The sequence below is a fragment of the Entelurus aequoreus genome, linkage group LG27 (genome assembly GCF_033978785.1).
Source record: "Entelurus aequoreus isolate RoL-2023_Sb linkage group LG27, RoL_Eaeq_v1.1, whole genome shotgun sequence".
In the NCBI taxonomy this organism is placed as follows: Eukaryota; Metazoa; Chordata; class Actinopteri; order Syngnathiformes; family Syngnathidae; genus Entelurus; species Entelurus aequoreus.
This window is the reverse complement of record NC_084757.1, coordinates 12,470,197-12,493,688: the sequence shown is the minus strand read 5'-3', so window position 1 is coordinate 12,493,688 and position 23,492 is coordinate 12,470,197. Positions and strand designations below refer to the sequence as shown.

Below are 23,492 nucleotides of genomic sequence, written 5' to 3'. Positions count from 1 at the left end.
GCGGTTAATAGTATTCTCATTACACACAGTTTGAACAGTAACACTGTGTTTAAAAATAGGAAAATAAAACACTGTACATAAATAATGAATCATTTTCATCATGAATCGTGGGGAAAAATCTACTCCCAAGTGGGCCGGACTGGTAAAATCACGGCACGATAACTTAAAAATAAAGACAACTTCAGATTGTTTTCTTTGTTTCTGAAAAACGTACAAATCATAATGTTGTTGTTTTTTTACACTTACATGTTGCGGTTGATAGTATTCTATCTTTATTTGTCGTTATTTATACTTTCTGAATAAATTAATTATTTGATTAATGAATCATGATCGGGGGCCACATGGAGAAAAATCTACTCCGAAGTGGGCCGGACTGGTAAAATCACGGCACAATAACTTAAAAATAAAGACAACTTCAGATAGTTTTGTTTAAAAATAGAACAAGCACATTCTGAAAATGTAGAAATCATAATTTTGTTGGGTATTTTTTTACACTTTTACACAGTATTCTATCTTTATTTGTCATTATTTATACTTTCTGAATAAATTATGTGATAATGTTGTGGGCTTGGATTGGTTTTCCTTTTAATAAACACGCACTTTGAAAAAACAAACCATTAATTTTGCAAGTTCTAGCTGGATTGGCACCCTGGATCCTTATAACCTAGACCAGTGGTTCTCAAACCATAATGACCAACATTAAATTACAGTAGCATAGTAGGCCTAAGTGTTCGTTAAAAACAAGACAGAGGTTGTATTTAACAATTTGATATTTTGGACCACCGTAACATTACACACAGTTTGAACAGTAACACTGTGTTTAAAAATAGGAAAATAAAACACTGTTTTTAAATAATGAATCATTTTAAACATGAGTCATGGAGAAAAATCTACTCCCAAGTGGGCCGGACTGGTAAAATCACGGCACGATAACTTAAAAATAAAGACAACTTCAGATGGTTTTCTTTGTTTAAAAATAGAACAAGCACATTCTGAAAATGTACAAATCATAATGTTTTTTTTTTACACTTACTGTACATAGTATTCTATCTTTATTTATACTTTCTGAATAAATTATGTGATAATGTTCATCATAATATTTTCCAATATTCAAACACAGTGTTACTGTTCAAACGGTTTGCCGTGTTTTTAATGAATACTTAAACCTACTACGCTACTGTATTTTAATGTTACGCCATTACGCTGGTACATGGCGAGTCGAGTGTTTTCTAGAGGCGGTACCTGGGGGTTCTAAAATATACTTTAAAAAAGTGCAGAAGTAGAAGTAAATTCCCAATAAATTGCTTTTAATCGTTTCTGCAGGTTTTGTCGTCCTTGCTAGGATAAGATAGGACAGACTTTATTTTATACCACGATAGTGACATTATGTGGTGGCAGTCCAGATTGAAAAAGTCCACAAAAAATGGTGAAACGCCTGAAAACAAGAAGGGAAACTTCAGCGGCGCCTTTTCTACATACAGCTACAACACTAACGTACGTTGTTGTCGTGTTTCACATCGCAAGTGAACCCAATCCGCACCGGAGTTCACTTGTTTGGGTCCGAGCGAGCCGCACCAGAGTTGGTTTGAAGCCGAGCAAACATGACAAGTGTGAACACGACCCAAATGTGCTCTCCGTGTCTTCTTCCTTCCATACTTCCTTGATCACACTTCATACTCCTTGAACCAGGTGCGAGTACCAAACCCCCCACCTGTCCAAACACCAAAGAGGTTTCTTTTCCCCTTCATGACACACATAACTCCCGCTCCATTCCCGGCCCCCCCCCGGGGACCCCGACATGACAACAGGGATGAATCCATGCCGTACTTGGTAGCCCGAGTTAGCGTCTTCATTCCTGGAGTGCTTGTTCCACTGAGGGAGGGAGGTAGTGGAAACACGCTATCATGACGTGTGGTCAGGTTCCTACGTGTCAATTAGTGGCACGTGGTTCAGGCTCCATGATCTTTGCAGCTCCCAGACTCTCAGACGGAGACGCCCGGCACACACACACACACACCGAAAAACACGGCACAAACGAGTTCAGCTCTTCTGCTTATTAGAACCAGGAGAGTTCCAAGTACCACCTCAGAAAACACTTGGCCCTCCAAGTGCCACCCTAACGACCAACATTACAACACAGTGGCGTAGTAGGCCCAGGCATTCATTGAAAACAAGACAGAGGATTTATTTAACAGAATATATTTGAACAGTAACACTGTGTTTGAATATTTAATTTAACGTAACACTAGATGGATTAATCAGTGTACAGCTTGTATGAGTCACGAGTCAACAGCATTACCCAGCATGCACCAGACATTGAAACAACGTTGAGAACTTGTTGAATTAGGTGCTGACGTTAAGCAACACAAACATAACGTTGAAACAACATGCTTTTTGTCGACTTTTAATCAATGTTGGGTTCTGACGTTGATTTGACTATCGAATTTTGGTCATTTTCCCAACCAATATTCTACAACACAAATACAACGTTGAAACAACATGCTTTTTGGCGATGTTTAATCAATGTCAGGTTCTGACGTTGATTTGACTATAAAATTTTGGTCATTTCCCAACCAATATTCTACAACTCAAACATAACGTTGAAACAACATGCTTTTTGACAACGTTTAATCAATGTGTTGTGACGTTGATTTGAACATTGAATTTTGTTCATTTTCCAACCAATATTCTGCAACACAAATACAACGTTGAAACAACATGCTTTTTGACGACGTTTAGTCAATGTCGGGTTCTGACGTTGATTTGACTATCGAATTTTTGGTCATTTTCCCACCCAATATTCTACAAGTACAATGTTGAAACAACATGCTTTTTGACGACGTTTAATCAATGTTGGGTTCTGACGTTGATTTGACCATTGAATTTTGGTCATTTTCCAACTAACATTCTACAACACAAATACAACGTTGAAACAACATGCTTTTTGACAACGTTTAATCAATGTTGGGTTCTGACATTGATTTGACTATAGAATTTTGGTCATTTTCACAACCAATATTCTACAACACAAATACAACGTTGAAACAACATGCTTTTTGACAACGTTTAATCAATGTTGGGTTCTGACATTGATTTGACTATAGAATTTTGGTAATTTTCCCACCCAATATTCTACAAGTACAATGTTGAAACAACATGCTTTTTGACGACGTTTAATCAATGTTGGGTTCTGACGTTGATTTGACCATTGAATTTTGGTCATTTTCACAACCAATATTCTACAACACAAATACAATGTTGAAACAACATGCTTTTTGACGACGTTTAATCAATGTTGGGTTGTGACGTTGATTTTACCATTGAATTTTGGTAATTTTCCCAACCAATATTCTACAACACAAATACAACGTTGAAACAACATGCTTTTTGACGACGTTTAATCAATGTTGGGTTCTGACGTTGATTTGACGATCAAATTTTGGTCATTTTCCCAACCAATATTCTACAAGTACAACGTTGAAACGACATGCTTTTTGACGATGTTTATTCAATGTTGGGTTCTGACGTTGATTTGACTATCGAACTTTTGGTCATTTTCCCAACCACTATTCTACAAGACAAATATAACGTTGAAACAACATGCTTTTTGACAACGTTTATTCAATGTGTTGTGACGTTGATTTGACCTTTGAAATTTGGTCATTTCCGAACCAACAACGTTGATTCAACCATAGACACCAACGTTGTCTCACTTTACAAATACAACTATTTTGCAACGTTGTTTCAAAGTTTTAAAGGAGATGTATGTATAGTCAACGTTGTATCAATGTCTGGTGCCTGCTGGGTATTGTCTAAAAAGCTGGCGACACAAATAAAGATAAATGTGTCTTTCTTACAGTCCAACATAGCGGTGGTAGCATCAGGGTGCGGGGGATGCACCGGTGCTGCCGGCATGGGAGAGCTACGGTTCTTTAAAGCAACTGATAAGAACATTCCTACTTTCTGCTTGAAAATGCCCCTCAGGTGTTCGATTGGCTAGCCTGCTAGCTGACACACAGGAAGTACAGACAGAAAGCCTCGCTTTATGAATCCTTTCCTTTCTGTACATTAGTGCTTACCGCATTTTTCGGACTACTGAGCGCACCGGTATATTAGCCGCACCCACTAAATTTTAGAATACATATATTTTGTTCCACTTATTAGCAGAACTGGACTATAAGCCACAGATACATATGTTGTGAAATTAGTTATTTACATAGAAATATACTGTAAATGTTTATTTATAGATCTAAATTGTTTCCAAACAGTGCCTGTAACACGGCAGTAAAACGGCTGATCGAACAAAACAGAAGTCACCGTCATGGACCCACAAGCTGCGCAAGCTAGCTCTCCAATCAGCTAAACAGACTCCATTACTCCACGGTGAATTTACCGAGGAATTTGTGAAACTGAAACAACACAAAAAGAATGCCATTGTAAGTTAATAATACTAACGCAGACACTCGTAAGCAAGTTAACATACTAGCTAATGCTAAAGGAGCTAGCTTGATGACATTACGATAGCACTTAAAAATATACATGAAAACAGACTTTGTAGGATTTAGAAAGTGTAAACAGTTGTACCGTATTTTTCGAAGTATAAGTCGCTCCGGCCGAAAATGCATAATAAAGAAGGGAAAACACATATATAAGTCGCACTGGAGTATAAGTCGCATTTTTGGGGGGGAATTTATTTGATAAAATCTAACACCAAGAATAGACATTTGAAAAGCAATTTAAAATAAATAAAGAATAGTGAACAACAGGCTGAATAAGTGTACGTTATTTGAGGCATAAATAACCAACTGAGAACGTGCCTGGTATGTTAACGTAACATATTATGGTAAGAGTCCTTCAAATAACTATAACATATAGAACATGCTATACGTTTACCAAACAATCTGTCACTCCTAATCGCTAAATCCCATGAAATCTTATACGTCTAGTCTCTTACGTGAATGAGCTAAATAATATTATTTGATATTTTACGCTAATGTGTTAATAATTTCACACATAAGTCGCTCCTGAGTATAAGTCGCACCCCCGGCCAAACTATGAAAAAAACTGCGACTTATAGTCCGAAAAATACGGTAGTTATATTGTAAAACTTACAAATGTTTCTTGGAGTTTTGAATGAAGAATCCACACGAGTAGAAACGCTATGGATGGCTAGAAGACTGCATGGCACGCCAGTTGAAAAAAAAACAGTGAGTGAATTCATCCAAAAGATGGCGCCGTAGCACAAATACTAAAGCACGCTCAGTGTTCTTGTTTTTTTTTTTTAAATAAAATGATTCTTATCATAGCGTCCTGCGGAAAAAAAATCCATAAATTAGCCCCGTGTCTTAAAAGCCGCAAGGTTCAAAGTGTAGGAAAAAAATTACAGTCCGGGATTTACGATAATTTGTTCTCAAAACAATGCCAACATTAATATCGTTTAATCAGCAATAATTTGTGGGACAATATACCGTCCAGCAATATGTATTATCGGCCCAAACCTACTCAGTGACCTAGTGGTTAGAGTGTCCGCCCTGAGATCGGTAGGTTGTGAGTTCAAACCCCGGCCGAGTCATACCAAAGACTATAAAAATGGGAGCCATTACCTCCCTGCTTGGCACTCAGCATCAAGCATAGGAATTGGGGGTTAAATCACCAAAATGATTACCGGGCGCAGCCACCGCTGCTGCTCACTGCTCCCCTCACCTCCCAGGGGGGTGATCAAGGGTGATGGGTCAAATGCAGAGAATAATTCCGCCACACCCAGTGTGTGTGTGACAATCATTTGCACTTTTTAACTTCAAAACATAAAATCATGTCTTTTTTTGGATTTTTTAAATTCCTGTGTTAAAGAACCAGAAAGCTCTCTCAATGCCAGCAGCACCCGTGCAGCCCCGAACACAACACAACCACTTTGCTACTCACTCGCGTCGCCAGACGTTTACACAATAACTGGGTAGCTACGAGCTGTACACTGACTACTCTAAAGCGGCGATCCGCGAACCGTAGCACGCCGAATAATCACCTAATTAAATACTCAAACACAGTGTTACCGTTCAAACTGCGTGGCCAAACATATTGAATACACTTGCCTCGTTTCTAATGAATACTTAGGCCTACTACAATACTGTCGGTCAATATGGTGGCAGTTTGCTTTCTTTAGTGCTATAATCCTTACGGACACGTCTTTAGATGGCACTGATTCATAGACAATAGCGCAAACTCGACAATAAACCTCCAGGGTTTGTTTGCTTGTGACCGACCCCCCATCAGGCAGGGTGTGTGTGTGTCATCAGACACTACACACACACACACACACACACACACACACACACAGTGAATAACACCCAAACAAGGGCCTCAAAAAGCAAAAACTGATGGTAGCGTCAGGAAAGCGGAGCTGCCATTCAAACAATCCTGGAGCTACAGACGTGACTGAAGGCTGGTCTGGGCTTAACTCTCTTCAAGTATAGACCGGGGGTTCTTTCATGGGGCCCTAGGCTACATAAAATCTGGTTGGAATACCCCAAAGGGGGGGGTTTAGTCCACCATTAGTGCCATTTCAATCCCATCAAAGCCAGTCCATTCATGGTAGATGCATTAATGCTGGGATTTCTCCAAAACCTGTTGGAGCCCCTGGCAGCGAGCAGAACGTGAACCACGCCTTAGAGGGGTTTCCTTCATTCTTGACTTCACTTTTGCTTTACCCCCCCCCCCCCCCCCCCCATTTCCATTTGAGACCTAATCAAAGCATCCCAACTCGTTAATAATCTGCCATCACATCCAAACTGCCTGAGGGAAAGGCAGGCCATGCTCATTCTCTATATATATGTGTGTGTGTGTGTGTGTGTGTTCTTGTATGTCTACCCTTCTTGAGACATCAACAAGGAAAAGTGCCGTCCATATGAGGACCGGTGAACAAGTTAGGACCCAAATCATGGTTCTAATACGGAAAACCATTGCATCTAATAGAGAGCCAAATACTAGAGTCCGTGAACATTGCTCCAAAGTCAGGATTTGTTGTTGATTTAATGTGCATACAAAAGTAAACATTGACAGGCGCAAAGGCAGCATTATATGATCAAATAAGACGGCAGCTAAAGAAGGACTTCCCTATTCATCCCCGAAAAAAAGCCGCCAGGTGAACAGCCCGCGTCCCATATGTGACCGTAGGATGAACAAATACACTACGGTACTAAGACTATAGTGGCCATTAACAGTTAGCTTCTACAGCTGGGTTGCCCAAAGTCTTGGGCCATACACTACCGTTCAAAGGTTTGGGGTCACCCAAACGATTTTGTGGAATAGCCTTCATTTCTAAGAACAACAATAGACTGTCGAGTTTCAGATGAAAGTTCTCTTTTTCTGGCCATTTTGAGCGTTTAATTGACCCCACAAATGTGATGCTCCAGAAACTCAATCTGCTCAAAGGAAGGTCAGTTTTGTAGCTTCTGTAACGAGCTAAACTGTTTTCAGATGTGTGAACATGACTGCACAAGGGTTTTCTAATCATCAATTAGCCTTCTGAGCCAATGAGCAAACACATTGTACCATTAGAACACTGGAGTGATAGTTGCTGGAAATGGGCCTCTATACACCTATGTAGATATTGCACCAAAAACCAGACATTTGCAGCTAGAATAGTCATTTACCACATTAGCAATGTATAGAGTGTATTTATTTAAAGTTAAGACTAGTTTAAAGTTATCTTCATTGAAAAATAAGGACCCCAAACTTTTGAACGGTAGTGTATGTGGTCCGTGACTCGTTTGTCATCGGCCTTAAGCACATTACAAAAAAAAATAAAAAAATAGAGACCTCATTTGCACCCCTGGTGGTGAAATCTATCAAAATGAGGGTGGTCCCAAAAAAGGAGGGATTTTTCAAATGGACTGTGTGTCTGTTTTAAAAGTGCTCCCCCGCTGGTCAACATATGAAATAACAAGTGTGTGTAAAAAATTTAAAGTCCTCCCCCTCGGGCCAACATATGTAATAACAAGTGTGTGTAAGAAATTGAAATGCGCCCCCTTTGGGTCAAAATTAATTAAGAATAAATAAATATGTATATAGAGACATACTGTAATAACGTGAAGTAAATAATGATTAAAAACCAATTACAAACAAAAAATTCCAAAAAAAATAATTAACTAAAAGCATAGTTTTTCAAATATTTCCATAGTTTGCATATATTATTAATGTTGTAAATACAAATCTTTATATATCCATGAAGGCTGGTCCTATAGAGGTAGGCATTTTTCGGAGGTCTCAAGAAGGTAAGAAATACAAGAATGTGTGTGTGTCGTCACCCTCCTGTCCTTGCATGAGTACTGCATGCCCACCTCCATCGCCTCCCTCGACGATCAACTGGTCCTCTCTTTGTAGATCGTGATCGGAGAGTCCTACAGGATTCACCAGCTGCACGAGGGCACTAAGTCCTTCGTGGGGAACCCCTACGTGGCGGCCCTCTACAAACAGGTCAGCCATCCACGCTCCGGGTCGCCAGGCCGCCGTCTCTAACCGGCGCCGCGTGTCGCCCCGCAGATAGGCGTGTTTATCTTCGGCTGCGCCGTCAGCCAGTCCTTCACGGACATCGCCAAGGTGTCGGTGGGCCGGATGAGGCCGCACTTCCTGGACGTGTGCAAGCCGGATTTCTCCGCCATCAACTGCTCGCTGGGCTACATCACGGAGTACACCTGCAGCGGCAAGGACAGCGACGTGCAAGAGGCCAGGTGGGTGGAAGCGCGCACCTGTGGGGAGAACTCAAATTGGATTACTTAGAAATTGTAAATTGTTCCACACAGTAGCTCAGTTGCAAAGGATGGAAAGGGTCTCAAGGGGGGGGCCTATGGTTAAGAAACACTGGTCTAAAGCACGACATCGGTCAAAGTAAACAAGTATGACATAATTATAGTAACATCACATTTACGGACACAAAGTCTACAGGGCCGAAGCTTGTTAGAAAGAATCCAGTAACAAACGTGTCCGCATCATCCAACTAACTACATCATGACAGCCATACGCTTAACATAATAAATGACCACTTCGCTTCAGTGTAATTAAATAAATTAAATTAAATTAAATTAAATTAAATTAAATTAAAAACAATTAAACAGTTAAAAACAACATAAGTCCATTACAGAAGGTTAATAATAAATAGGTTAGTGTTTTTTGTGTCTATAATTGTTCTTTGTTTGAGTAATTTTAATAGATCAAGCCTTTTCTAACATTCCACACTACAAAAGATTGTGCTAATGTAGTATCAGACGATTATTGATATCGGCCATCACTCAAAGCTTCAATATCGGACTCGGAAGTGAACAAGTCGTATGTTTTTTTTGTTCACATGTGTTTTCTCAAAAACGGTAAAAACATCATTTTTGAGTTGTAATTAGTGCTGTTAAACAATTAGTTTTAACAATCGGATTGACCACACGTTTGAATTCATCACGATAATTTAATCAAATGAATTATATTTATATAGCGCTTTTTCTCTAGTGACTCAAAGCGCCTTACAGAGTGAAACCCATTAGTTACATTTAAAGCAGGCGCTGGGAGCAGGTGGGCGAAGTATCTTGCCCAAGGACACAACTAGGATAACGTAAGTGGGGATCGAACCTGGAACCCTCGAGTTGCTGGCACGGCCGCTCTACCACCGGAGCCACGCTGATTCATCACAATTAATCACAGTTGCTACAAAAGTGTTGCCTATCTCAGTGTTTTTTCAACCACTGTGTCACGGCACACTAGTGTGCCGTGAGATATTGTCTGGTGTGCCGTGGGAAATTACGCAACTTCACCTAATTGGTCCAAAAAATATTTTTTGCAAATCAATAATTATAATCTGCAAATAATGTGCCGTTGCTTAGTGTCTGTGCTGTGTAAAACTCAGCAGGGTAACCTCGTAATACTCCATGTCAGTAGGTGGCAGCCTTGTAAAAGTCGGAATGTGTCGGGTGAGACGAGGAAGGCAGTGTGCAGGTAAAAAGGTATGGAATGCTTAAACCAAAAATGAACAAAAGGGAAAGGGAAAGGAAAAGGCAATGGCTATGCAAAACGAAAGTAAAACTGAACTGGCTACAAAGTAAACAAAAACAGAATGCTGGACGACAGCAAAAACTTACGGCGTCCACAAAGTACATCCGTACATGACATGACGATCAACAATGTCCACACAAAGAAGGATAGCAACAACGTAAATAGCCTTGCTTGCTAACACAAAGCATGTGCGCGGAATAGCGCTCAAAGGAAGACATGAAACTGCTACAGGAAAACACCGACAAAACAGGAAGGGCCACCAAAATAACAGCGCAAGACAAGAACTAAAGCACTACACACAGGAAAACACCAACAAACTCAAAATAAGGCACGACGACCTGGTGGAGTTTAATTTTTTAACGTTTTTTCTGGTGGTGTGCCGCCGGGATTTTTTTATGAAAAAAATGTGCCTTGCCTCAAAAAAGGTTGAAAAACACTGGCCTATCTTATTTGTGGTACTTTTATTAACCTTTTTTTGTGTACCTTTTTTTGTCGTCCCCCTGCTTGTTTTGACATACAAGCCTCAATAATAATAAATAATAATAATAATGCCAAATATGCAAATGACCTTGATTTTATCTAAAGTATTGCCAGGCAATTTTTGAAGTGTTTAAAAAAAAAAATTGATTTTCTACATTAGCAATTGAGCATTGTATTTTTTTGTTTGTTTCTCCGCACAGGAAGTCCTTCTTCTCCGGACACGCCTCTTTCTCCATGTACGCCATGCTCTACTTGGCGGTGAGTAACATACATCAGTAGCTAGGGTGATGTCGCACGGGCAAGAATGCGCCGCACAATGCTTCATTGATGGCGGCCAACAAGTGGGAGTCGGGGTGGGTCGCCCTGATGAATGAAACAAAACATCCTCCTCAGAGTGGGGGGTAGCATGGATGGACACGCTCCACCTGTTCTCTTCAAGGCAGCTGCTGCTGCTTAAATTCCATACAAAGTCGGAGGGTGCACTATCCACTTTAGTAGCCATACGGCAGTAGATTGTTTAATATCTTAAAATGTGGTTCTGCTCCGCCGCTCCCAGTCTGTGGAACGCTCTCCCTGACCACCTGAGGGCACCACAGACTGTGGATGCTTTTAAAAAAGGCTTAAAAACTCTTCTTTTTAAAAAAAAAAAAAAAAAGCATTTTTTTAGATATATGCATACTAGTTTTAGCTATTTGGCTGTTCTAGTTTTTATTTTTATTTATTTATTTTATTTTTTATTATGTTATTTTTATTTTTTTTAATACGCTGTAGCACTTTGAGGTTGTTTACTCAATGTAAAGTGCTTTTTACAAATAAAATCTATTATTATTATTATTATTGTTATGTGACAATTTCAACTTTGACGACAGCGTCAGTTGCTAGAGTGGCGCTTTCCATCATTTTCAGCAGACTGCATTGCAAAATGATTGACCCCCCTCCCCTTATCCTATTATGTGGGATCCACCAAGGAATGGGGCCATATTTATCCTTTCCTTACTATATAATCCCGTGTTTAATGTCGCGGAAAAAAACATCCGCCTAGCACTAAAAAAGTTCAGGCCTTCAAAATAAAAGCACGGCAGTAATCTTACACAGTTGCCGCCAGTTGACAATAGCAATGAGAGAATGTGTGTTCCCATACATTTTGTATTTTTCACCCTATATCCCGTATCCCATGTACAGAAGGAAGGGGATTCATATGGCCCTGTACGTCACGGTTCACCTGACACGTGAAACGTGACAAATTCGGAGGGTGCACTATCCACTTTTGTAGCCATACGGCAGTAGATTGTTTAATATCTTAAAATGTGTTATGTGGCAATTTCAACTTTGACGACAGCGTCAGTTGCTAGAGTGGCGCTTTCCATCATTTTCAGCAGACTGCATTGCAAAATGATTGACCCCCCTCACCTTATCCTCTTATGTGGGATCCACCATGGAATGGGGCCATATTAATCCTTCCCTTACTATATAATCCCGTGTTTAATGTCGCGGAAAAAAAATCCGTCTAGCACAAAAAAAGTTCAGACCTTCAAAATAAAAGCACGGCAGTAATCTTACACAGTTGCCGCCAGTTGACAATCGCACTGAGAGAATGTGTGTTCCCATACATTTTGTATTTTTCACCCTATATCCCGTATCCCATGTACAGAAGGAAGGGGATTCATATGGCCCTGTACGTCACGGTTCACCTGACACGTGAAACGTGACAAATTCGGAGGGTGCACTATCCACTTTGGTAGCCATACGGCAGTAGATTGTTTACTATCTTAAAATGTGTTATGTGGCAATTTCAACTTTGACGACAGCGTCAGTTGCTAGAGTGGCGCTTTCCATCATTTTCAGCAGACTGCATTGCAAAATGATTGACCCCCCTCCCCTTATCCTATTATGTGGGATCCACCATGGAATGGGGCCATATTTATCCTTTCCTTACTATATAATCCCGTGTTTAATGTCGCGGAAAAAAACATCCGCCTAGCACTAAAAAAGTTCAGGCCTTCAAAATAAAAGCACGGCAGTAATCTTACACAGTTGCCGCCAGTTGACAATGGCAATGAGAGAATGTGTGTTCCCATACATTTTGTATTTTTCACCCTATATCCCGTATCCCATGTACAGAATGAAGGGGATTCATATGGCCCTGTACGTCACGGTTCACCTGACACGTGAAACGTGACAAATTCGGAGGGTGCACTATCCACTTTAGTAGCCAGGCGGCAGTAGATTGTTTAATATCTTAAAATGTAATATGTGGCAATTTCAACTTTGACGACAGCGTCAGTTGCTAGAGTGGCGCTTTCCATCATTTTCAGCAGACTGCATTGCAAAATGATTGACCCCCCTCCCCTTATCCTATTATGTGGGATCCACCCAGGAATGGGGCCATATTTATCCTTTCCTTACTATATAATCCCGTGTTTAATGTCGCGGAAAAAAACATCCGCCTAGCACTAAAAAAGTTCAGGCCTTCAAAATAAAAGCATGGCAGTATTCTTACACAGTTGCCGCCAGTTGACAATCGCACTGAGAGAATGTGTGTTCCCCTACATTTTGTATTTTTCACCCTATATCCCGTATCCCATGTACAGAAGGAAGGGGATTCATATGGCCCTGTACGTCACGGTTCACCTGACACGTGAAACGTGACAAATTCGGAGGGTGCACTATCCACTTTGGTAGCCATACGGCAGTAGATTGTTTAATATCTTAAAATGTGTTATGTGGCAATATCAACTTTGACGACAGCGTCAGTTGCTAGAGTGGCGCTTTCCATCATTTTCAGCAGACTGCATTGCAAAATGATTGAACCCCCTCACCTTATCCTCTTATGTGGGATCCACCAAGGAATGGGGCCATATTTATCCTTTCCTTACTATATAATCCCGTGTTTAATGTCGCGAAAAAAACATCCGTCTAGCACAAAAAAAGTTCAGACCTTCAAAATAAAAGCACGGCAGTAATCTTACACAGTTGCCGCCAGTTGACAATCGCACTGAGAGAATGTGTGTTCCCATACATTTTGTATTTTTCACCCTATATCCCGTATCCCATGTACAGAAGGAAGGGGATTCATATGGCCCTGTACGTCACGGTTCACCTGACACGTGAAACGTGACAAATTCGGAGGGTGCACTATCCACTTTGGTAGCCATACGGCAGTAGATTGTTTAATATCTTAAAATGTGTTATGTGGCAATTTCAACTTTGACGACAGCGTCAGTTGCTAGAGTTGCGCTTTCCATCATTTTCAGCAGACTGCATTGCAAAATGATTGACCCCCCTCCCCTTATCCTATTATGTGGGATCCACCAAGGAATGGGGCCATATTTATCCTTTCCTTACTATATAATCCCGTGTTTAATGTCGCGGAAAAAAACATCCGCCTAGCACTAAAAAAGTTCAGGCCTTCAAAATAAAAGCACGGCAGTAATCTTACACAGTTGCCGCCAGTTGACAATGGCAATGAGAGAATGTGTGTTCCCATACATTTTGTATTTTTCACCCTATATCCCGTATCCCATGTACAGAAGGAAGGGGATTCATATGGCCCTGTACGTCACGGTTCACCTGACACGTGAAACGTGACAAATTCGGAGGGTGCACTATCCACTTTGGTAGCCATACGGCAGTAGATTGTTTAATATCTTAAAATGTGTTATGTGGCAATTTCAACTATGACGACAGCGTCAGTTGCTAGAGTGGCGCTTTCCATCATTTTCAGCAGACTGCATTGCAAAATGATTGACCCCCCTCCCCTTATCCTATTATGTGGGATCCACCAAGGAATGGGGCCATATTTATCCTTTCCTAACTATATAATCCCGTGTTTAATGTCGCGGAAAAAAACATCCGCCTAGCACTAAAAAAGTTCAGGCCTTCAAAATAAAAGCACGGCAGTAATCTTACACAGTTGCCGCCAGTTGACAATCGCACTGAGAGAATGTGTGTTCCCATACCTTTTGTATTTTTCACCCTATATCCCGTATCCCATGTACAGAAGGAAGGGGATTCATATGGCCCTGTACGTCACGGTGCACCTGACACGTGAAACGTGACAAATTCGGAGGGTGCACTATCCACTTTAGTAGCCAGGCGGCAGTAGATTGTTTAATATCTTAAAATGTAATATGTGGCTATTTCAACTTTGACGACAGCGTCAGTTGCTAGAGTGGCGCTTTACATCATTTTCAGCAGACTGCATTGCAAAATGATTGACCCCCCTCACCTTATCCTCTTATGTGGGATCCACCCAGGAATGGGGCCATATTAATCATTTCCTTACTATATAATCCCGTATTTAATGGTGCAGAAAAAAACATCCGCCCTAGCACAAAAAAGTTCAGACCTTCAAAATAAAAGCACGGCAGTAATCTTACACAGTTGCCGCCAGTTGACAATCCCACTGAGAGAATGTGTGTTCCCATACATTTTGTATTTTTCACCCTATATCCCGTATCCCATGTACAGAAGGAAGGGGATTCATATGGCCCTGTACGTCACGGTTCACCTGACACGTGAAACGTGACAAATTCGGAGGGTGCACTATCCACTTTGGTAGCCATACGGCAGTAGATTGTTTAATATCTTAAAATGTGTTATGTGGCAATTTCAACTTTGACGACAGCGTCAGTTGCTAGAGTGGCGCTTTCCATCATTTTCAGCAGACTGCATTGCAAAATGATTGACCCCCCTCACCTTATCCTTTTATGTGGGATCCACCAAGGAATGGGGCCATATTTATCCTTTCCTTACTATATAATCCCGTGTTTAATGTCGCGGAAAAAAACATCCGCCTAGCACTAAAAAAGTTCAGGCCTTCAAAATAAAAGCACGGCAGTAATCTTACACAGTTGCCGCCATTGACAATGGCAATGAGAGAATGTGTGTTCCCATACATTTTGTATTTTTCACCCTATATCCCGTATCCCATGTACAGAAGGAAGGGGATTCATAAGGCCCTATACGTCACGGTTCACCTGACACGTGAAACGTGACAAATTCGGAGGGTGCACTATCCACTTTGGTAGCCAGGCGGCAGTAGTTTGTTTAATATCTTAAAATGTAATATGTGGCAATTTCAACTTTGACGACAGCGTCAGTTGCTAGAGTTGCGCTTTCCATCATTTTCAGCAGACTGCATTGCAAAATGATTGACCCCCCCTCCCCTTATCCTATTATGTGGGATCCACCAAGGAATGGGGCCATATTTATCCTTTCCTTACTATATAATCCCGTGTTTAATGTCGCGAAAAAAACATCCGTCAAGCACAAAAAAAGTTCAGACCTTCAAAATAAAAGCACGGCAGTAATCTTACACAGTTGCCGCCAGTTGACAATCCCACTGAGAGAATGTGTGTTCCCCTACATTTTGTATTTTTCACCCTATATCCCGTATCCCATGTACAGAAGGAAGGGGATTCATATGGCCCTGTACGTCACGGTTCACCTGACACGTGAAACGTGACAAATTCGGAGGGTGCACTATCCACTTTGGTAGCCATACAGCAGTAGATTGTTTAATATCTTAAAATGTGTTATGTGGCAATTTCAACTTTGACGACAGCGTCAGTTGCTAGAGTGGTGCTTTCCACCATTTTCAGCAGACTGCATTGCAAAATGATTGACCCCCCTCCCCTTATCCTATTATGTGGGATCCACCAAGGAATGGGGCCATATTAATCCTTTCCTTACTATATAATCCCGTATTTAATGGTGCAGAAAAAAACATCCGCCCTAACACTAAAAAAGTTCAGGCCTTCAAAATAAAAGCACGGCAGTAATCTTACACAGTTGCCGCCAGTTGACAATGGCAATGAGAGAATGTGTGTTCCCATACATTTTGTATTTTTCACCCTATATCCCGTATGCCATGTACAGAAGGAAGGGGATTCATAAGGCCCTATACGTCACGGTTCACCTGACACGTGAAACGTGACAAATTCGGAGGGTGCACTATCCACTTTAGTAGCCAGGCGGCAGTAGATTGTTTAATATCTTAAAATGTAAAATGTGGCAATTTCAACTTTGACGACAGCGTCAGTTGCTAGAGTGGCGCTTTCCATCATTTTCAGCAGACTGCATTGCAAAATGATTGACCCCCCACCCCTTATCCTATTATGTGGGATCCACCAAGGAATGGGGCCATATTTATCCTTTCCTTACTATATAATCCTGTGTTTAATGTCGCGGAAAAAAACATCCGCCTAGCACTAAAAAACTTCAGGCCTTCAAAATAAAAGCACGGCAGTAATCTTACACAGTTGCCGCCAGTTGACAATGGCAATGAGAGAATGTGTGTTCCCATACATTTTGTATTTTTCACCCTATATCCCGTATCCCATGTACAGAAGGAAGGGGATTCATATGGCCCTGTACGTCACGGTTCACCTGACACGTGAAACGTGACAAATTCGGAGGGTGCACTATCCACTTTGGTAGCCATGCGGCAGTAGATTGTTTAATATCTTAAAATGTGTTATGTGGCAATTTCAACTTTGACGACAGCGTCAGTTGCTAGAGTGGCGCTTTCCATCATTTTCAGCAGACTGCATTGCAAAATGATTGACCCCCCTCCCCTTATCCTATTATGTGGGATCCACCAAGGAATGGGGCCATATTTATCCTTTCCTTACTATATAATCCCGTGTTTAATGTCGCGGAAAAAAACATCCGCCTAGCACTAAAAAAGTTCAGGCCTTCAAAATAAAAGCACGGCAGTAATCTTACACAGTTGCCGCCAGTTGACAATCGCACTGAGAGAATGTGTGTTCCCATATTTTCCCGAAAATGTCCCCTTCAGCTCTGGGAAAACAGTCAAGTACTCCCCTGTCTCCATTTTGCTGGCGCTGCCCTCAGTCTCCTCCTGGATAAAAGAGCATTTTTCCACTTTTGCTTTGGACGCTGCAGGACTATCCTCCACAGGATAGGATAGGATTAGATTTTCTATTTATCCCGCAATGGGGAAATGATGTGGATGCAGTGCAGATTTTTTACATACGGTAACAAAAGTGGAACTCATGAAAAACTAGAAATGAGTAAATAACGATTATGTAGAGATAGATATTACAACAAAATGACTATTTAAATACCACAGTCCATTTTGCTGCGGTGCTTTGTTTTCACACTGCCCTCAGTCTCATCTTGGATAAAAAGGGGTCCCCTTACTCAGCAACCCGCGGCTCTTTAGTGCCGCCCTAGTGGCTCCCTGGAGCATTTTTAAAAAAGGATTGAAAATGGAAAAAGACGGGGGCGGGGTATGTTTTTGTTTTAGTATGTTTTTTGTTTGAGGACAAACATGACACAAACCTTCCCAATTGTTCGAAAGCCCACTGTTTAATATGTTTGTGTGTATACTTCACATCGTTTTATCCTACTAATTTTGGCGGTTCTTGAACTCACCATAGGGTGGACTGTGACGCAACAGTTTGTTTACATGTAATATCTTCCACTCCTCCTTTGTCTCATTTTGTCCACCAAACGTTTTATACTGTGCGCGAATGCACAAAGGTGAACTTTGTTGATGTTATCGACTTGTTGGAGTGCTAATCAGGCATATTTGGTCACTGCATGACTGCAAGCTAATCAATGCTAACCTGCTATTTAGGCTAGCTGTATGTACATATTGCATCATCATGCCTCATTTGTAGGTATATTTGAGCTCATTTAATATCCTTTACTTTTATCTAGGGCTGCAACAACTAATCGATTAAATCGCTTAAAATCGCTTATAAAAATAGTTGGCGATTAATTTAGTCATCGATTCGTTGGATTTTTGCTATGCGCATGCGCAGAGGCATTTTTTTAATTATTTTTTTCTGTGAAAATGTTTTTCTTTTTTTTTTATAAACCTTTATTTATAAACTGCAACATGTACAAACAGCTGAGAAACAATAATCAAAATAAGTATGGTGCCAGTATGCTGTTTTTTTCCCCAATAAAATACTGGAAAGGATAGAAATGTAGCCGGTCTCTTTTATACGATTATTAATCGATTAATCGAAGTAATAATCGACAGATTAATCGATTATCAAATTAATCGTTAGTTGCAGCCCTACTTTTATCCTCTTTCTATATACAGTAATTTAGTTTTGCATGTCTCATGACACAATATATGAATGTAATATTGGCTGCATTTCAGATAGTTGTTTGTGTGCCATGTTGTTCCAGACCACAGCAAACATTACGTAGCTTGTCAAAGATTGTAATAAATCTATTAAAAGAAGACAGCCTTAAAGGCCTACTGAAAGCCACTACTACCGACCACGCAGTCTGATAGTTTATATATCAATGATGAAATCTTAACATTGCAACACATGCCAATACGGCCGGGTTAACTTATAAAGTGCAATTTTAAATTTCCCGGGGAACATCCGGTTCAAAACGCCTTTGGAGGATGACGTATGCGTGTGACGTCGCGAGGTCCACGGAAGTGTTTGGACCCTATTGGACACAATACACAAAGCTCTGTTTTCTTCGACAAAATTCCACAGTATTCTGGACATCTCTGTTGGTGAATCTTTTGCAATTTGTTTAATGAACAATGGAGGCTGCAAAGAAGAACGTTGTAGGTGGGATCGGTGTATTAGCGGCTGGCTGTAGCAACACAATAAGGAGGACTTTGTTGGATAGCAGACACTAGCGCCGGCGACCTCACCTTGACTTCCTATGTCTCTGGGCCGCTGACCGCATCGTCGATCGCTGGGACGCAGGTGAGCACGGGTGTTGATGAGCAGATGAGGGCTGGCTGGCGTAGGTGGAGCGCTAATGTTTTTATCATAGCTCTGACGAGGTCCCATTGCTAAGTTAGCGTCGTTAGCAACAGCATTGCCAGGCTTCGACAGGTGTCACAGCATTAACCGTGTATTTACATGTCCAGTGTTTGGTTCGGTGTCTCCTGATAGTAGTATTGTTGATCTTCTGTCTATCCTTCCAGTCAGGGATTTATTTATTTTGTTTCTATCTGCATTTGAGACAGATACTATCACGTTAGCTCATGCTAAAGAGCTTCGTCGATGTATTGTCGTGGAGATAAAAGTCACTGTGAATGTCCATTTCGCGTGCTCGACTCTCATTTTCAAGAGGATATAGTATCCGAGGTGGTTTAAAATACAAATCCGTGATCCACAATAGAAAAAGGAGAGAGTGTGGATTCCAATGAGCCAGCTTGTACCTAAGTTACGGTCAGAGCGAAAAAAGATATCTCTTGAACTGCATTCTAGTCCGTCACTCTAACGTTCCTCATCCACGAATCTTTCATCCTCGCTCAAATTAATGGGGTAATCGTCGCTTTCTCGCTCCGAATATCTCTCGCTCCATGTAAACAACGGGGAATTGTGAGCAGCACTACCGCTTGTGACGTCACGCTACTTCCGGTAGGGGCAAGGTTTTTTTTTTATCAGCGAGCAAAAGTTGCAAACTTTATCGTCGATTTTCTCTACTAAATCCTTTCAGCAAAAATATGGCAATATCGCGAAATGATCAAGTATGACACATAGAATGGATCTGCTATTCCCGTTTAAATAAAAAAAATTCATTTCAGTAGGCCTTTAACTTGGACACACACATCTATACCTTCAGCCATTAAAATCCAGTAATTTCCAGGAGTTATCTCACCTTCTGAGTAGCCTCTGATGTACTAATGGTTTCTAATGTTGTAAAAATGTGTAGAATAAATATTACATTTCAACATTTTTTTTCTTCAGCCTGCGACACATAGTCATTTTGATAGTAGGCTTATACAGCTAATATAGACACTTACATCATGTGTTGCTTTCATTATAAGACTTATGTAAGGTTTTTACATTTTTGCAGCTCCACACAGATTTTTTTTTGTTTTTTTTTGGTCCAATATGGCTCTTTCAACATGTTGGGGTTGCCGACCCCTGGCCTAACCGAACCGCATCTCTGGTGGTGCAGTACACACATCTGCCTTCCATTGGTTTGATTCCTGGTTTTGGTCGTGTCCGGACCTCACCAAAGCAAATCCTCCATCGTGTCTGTCATTCTGACTGATTCACTGTACTTGTCACATCCCTCAGCGAGGAAATACCTCAACCCTCCCAGACACAGACACCCAACCTGGAAACAATTCATTTTTCAGCAAAACATCTAAGACAGCCTTCAGAGATGCTGCTAGTGGTTGTCTTATGATGTGTGCACACAACACAATCCTCTCCTCTCTAGTGGGTAAAGACGGCAGGTTCCGCCTCCCAGAAGAGGCTTCCATCAAAGAGCCAAACGTTTGTAGGACAAATAGAAACAACATGCGCGTGATATTTGTGGTCTGAACCACAGCTATGCCTTCATCCCTAAGACGGGGAGGGGCGTGTAGAACAAGTCATCCTCATTCTCCCACACTTTTTACTGTCTTTTTTATTGCACTTTTATTGAAAAGGCAAGGGGGGGGGGGGGGACGGGGGGGGACGTTACCGGAACGGGTTGGATTCCTTTTTTCGGAACCGCCAGACTTGGTGTGGCTTCTCTTACACTACCATGGGAACCTGTTCAAGCTTTGTGTTCCTATCTTTTATCGTCTGTCGACTAGTGCTGTCCCGATACCAATATTTTGGTACCGGTACCAAAATTATTTGTGATACTTTTCGGTACTTTTCTAAACAAAGGGGACCACAAAAAATGACATTATTGGCTTTATTTTAACAAAAGATCTTAGGGTGCATTAAACATGTTTCTTATTGCAATTTTGTCCTTAAATAAAATAGTGAACATACTAGACAATTTGTCTTTTAGTAGTAAGTAAGCAAACAAAGGCTCCTAATTAGTCTGCTGGCATATGCAGTAACATATTGTGTCATTTATCATTCTATTATTTTGTCACAATTATTAAGGACAAGTGGTAGAAAATGAATGATTAATCTCCTTGTTCATTTACTGTTAATATCGGCTTACTTTCTCTTTTAACATGTTCTATCTACACTTCTGTCAAAATGTAATAATCACTTATTCTTCTGTTGTTTGGTACTTTACATTAGTTTTGGATGATAACACAAATTTGGGTATCAATCCGATACCAAGTAGTTACAGGATCATACATTGGTCATATTTGCTTTACTTTTATTTCTATTTTTATCTATGTTTCTGTTTTATCTAATGTTTATCTAGTGTGTGTCATGATTTCATTTCTATTTTAATTTTTTATTATATATTCTAACTTTCCATTTTTAATTTTTTAATTTTTATTTTTTTAATACTTTGTAGCACTTTGAGATTTTAACAAATGTGCGTTACAAATGTAATTCATTATTATTCTTATTATTATATTCAAAGTCCTCATTAGCTAATTTGACTTGTTTTGGAAAGTCTCGACAAGCCAAATTTTCTTGTTCTATTGGTAGATAATTTTGCTTAGTTCAAGTAAAATACCCCTAATTTTTGTATTTTTTTTTCTTGTTTTTGAACACTGACTTTTTGCAGTGTAAGCACTTTTTGAAAAAGCACTGTCCGGAATTAGAATTAGTTTGACTCGGGAGCCACATTCAAGAGGCACATTTTTTCTTTCAATGTGGCTCCCGAGTCAAACTAATTGCCCAGGTCTGGTCTAAAGAGGCGAGCTTCAGTCGGAGTCACGGTTTTCCACCTGGCTCTAGTGTTTAACTTATCTCTATTGAATAGTGCGGGGGTCGGCAACCTGCGGCTCTAGAGCCGCATGCGGCTCTTTAGCGCCGCCCTAGTGGCTCTCTGGAGATTTTTCAAAAATGTATGAAGAATGGAAAAAGATGAGGGGAAAAAAAATCTATTTTTTTGTTTTAGTATGGTTTCTGTAGGAGGACAAACATGACACAAACCTCCCTAATTGTTATAAAGCACACTGTTTATATTAAACATGCTTCACCGATTCGAGTACTTGGCGAGCGCCGTTTTGTCCTACTAATTTTGGCGGTCCTTGAACTCACCGTATAGTTTGTTTACATGTATTACTTTCTCCGACTTTCTAGGACGTGTTTTATGCCACTTCTTTTTCTGTCTCATTTTGTCCACCAAACTTTTAACGTTGTGCATGAATGCACAAAGGTGAGTTTTGTTGATGTTATTGACTTGTGTGGAGTGCTAATCAGACATATTTGGTCACTGCATGACTGCAAGCTAATCGATGCTAACATGCTATTTAGGCTAGCTATATGTACATATTGCATCATTATGCCTCATTCGTAGCTATATTTGAGGTCATTTAGTTTACTTTAAGTCCTCTTATTTAAATGTATACCTCATGACACACTGTCTGTATGTAATATAGCTTTTAATTTTTTGCGGCTCCAGACAGATTTGTTTTTATATTTTTGGTCCAATATGGCTCTTTCAACATTTTGGGTTGCCGACCCCTGGAATAGTGTAACATTATTTCCAGAAAGTGCTTTTTAAAAAAGATGTTAAGTCCATGGTCACTGCCCTTTTAACTGCTTGCGTAGTGGCGAAATAATTCTCAGTGTCTATAAATCCAATTAATTATAATTATTTATTATTGACCACAGCCCTTAGCCGCAAACGTCATTCGCAATGTTATTTATTTGTTGGAGTTTGCCCTCATGTGCCCCGCCCCGCCGCCTAATCCTCCTCATCAAATCCTAACTTCCAGTTGAGAGGTTTCGGATGTCGCCCACTACCTGAGAACCCACCGCACAGGAAGTCTGCAGACTAAACAACCCCGCCAAGCGCTCGGGAGGGATGGGAGGGATCTCCTTCCTCCTTTTCCGTAACGGAGAAGAAGTAACAATGATAGAGTGTCCTAGAGGAAAGGAGGGGTCCACACCTATCAGGGCTCTCTCGGGCTCGGCTGCGGCCGGCCTGTGATTATAAGACGTCAGGCTCTTGGCCTTGGCTGAGGTCTTCTAGGGTGTGAGAAACAGGAAGTGGAGGGCGAATGTAAATGAGAGGATGCCTGACCTCACCACTTAGCGCGTATGCGGGAATTCCTCGGTGCAAGTCGGTCCAGATCACGACCCAGGAACCCCTCGGAGGTACTG

General features: G+C 40.8%; 1 protein-coding gene across 1 annotated transcript in view; it reads left to right on the top strand.

The window, feature by feature from the left end:
* Positions 1-23,492, top strand: part of LOC133644119 (phospholipid phosphatase 3-like) — a 46,039-nt gene that overhangs the window by 2,073 nt on the left and 20,474 nt on the right. Inside the window, exons 2-4 of the mRNA XM_062038441.1 lie at positions 8,380-8,472; positions 8,539-8,726; positions 10,713-10,770. Coding sequence (XP_061894425.1) covers positions 8,380-8,472; positions 8,539-8,726; positions 10,713-10,770 — 339 coding nt within the window. The remainder of the gene's footprint in view (positions 1-8,379; positions 8,473-8,538; positions 8,727-10,712; positions 10,771-23,492) is intronic.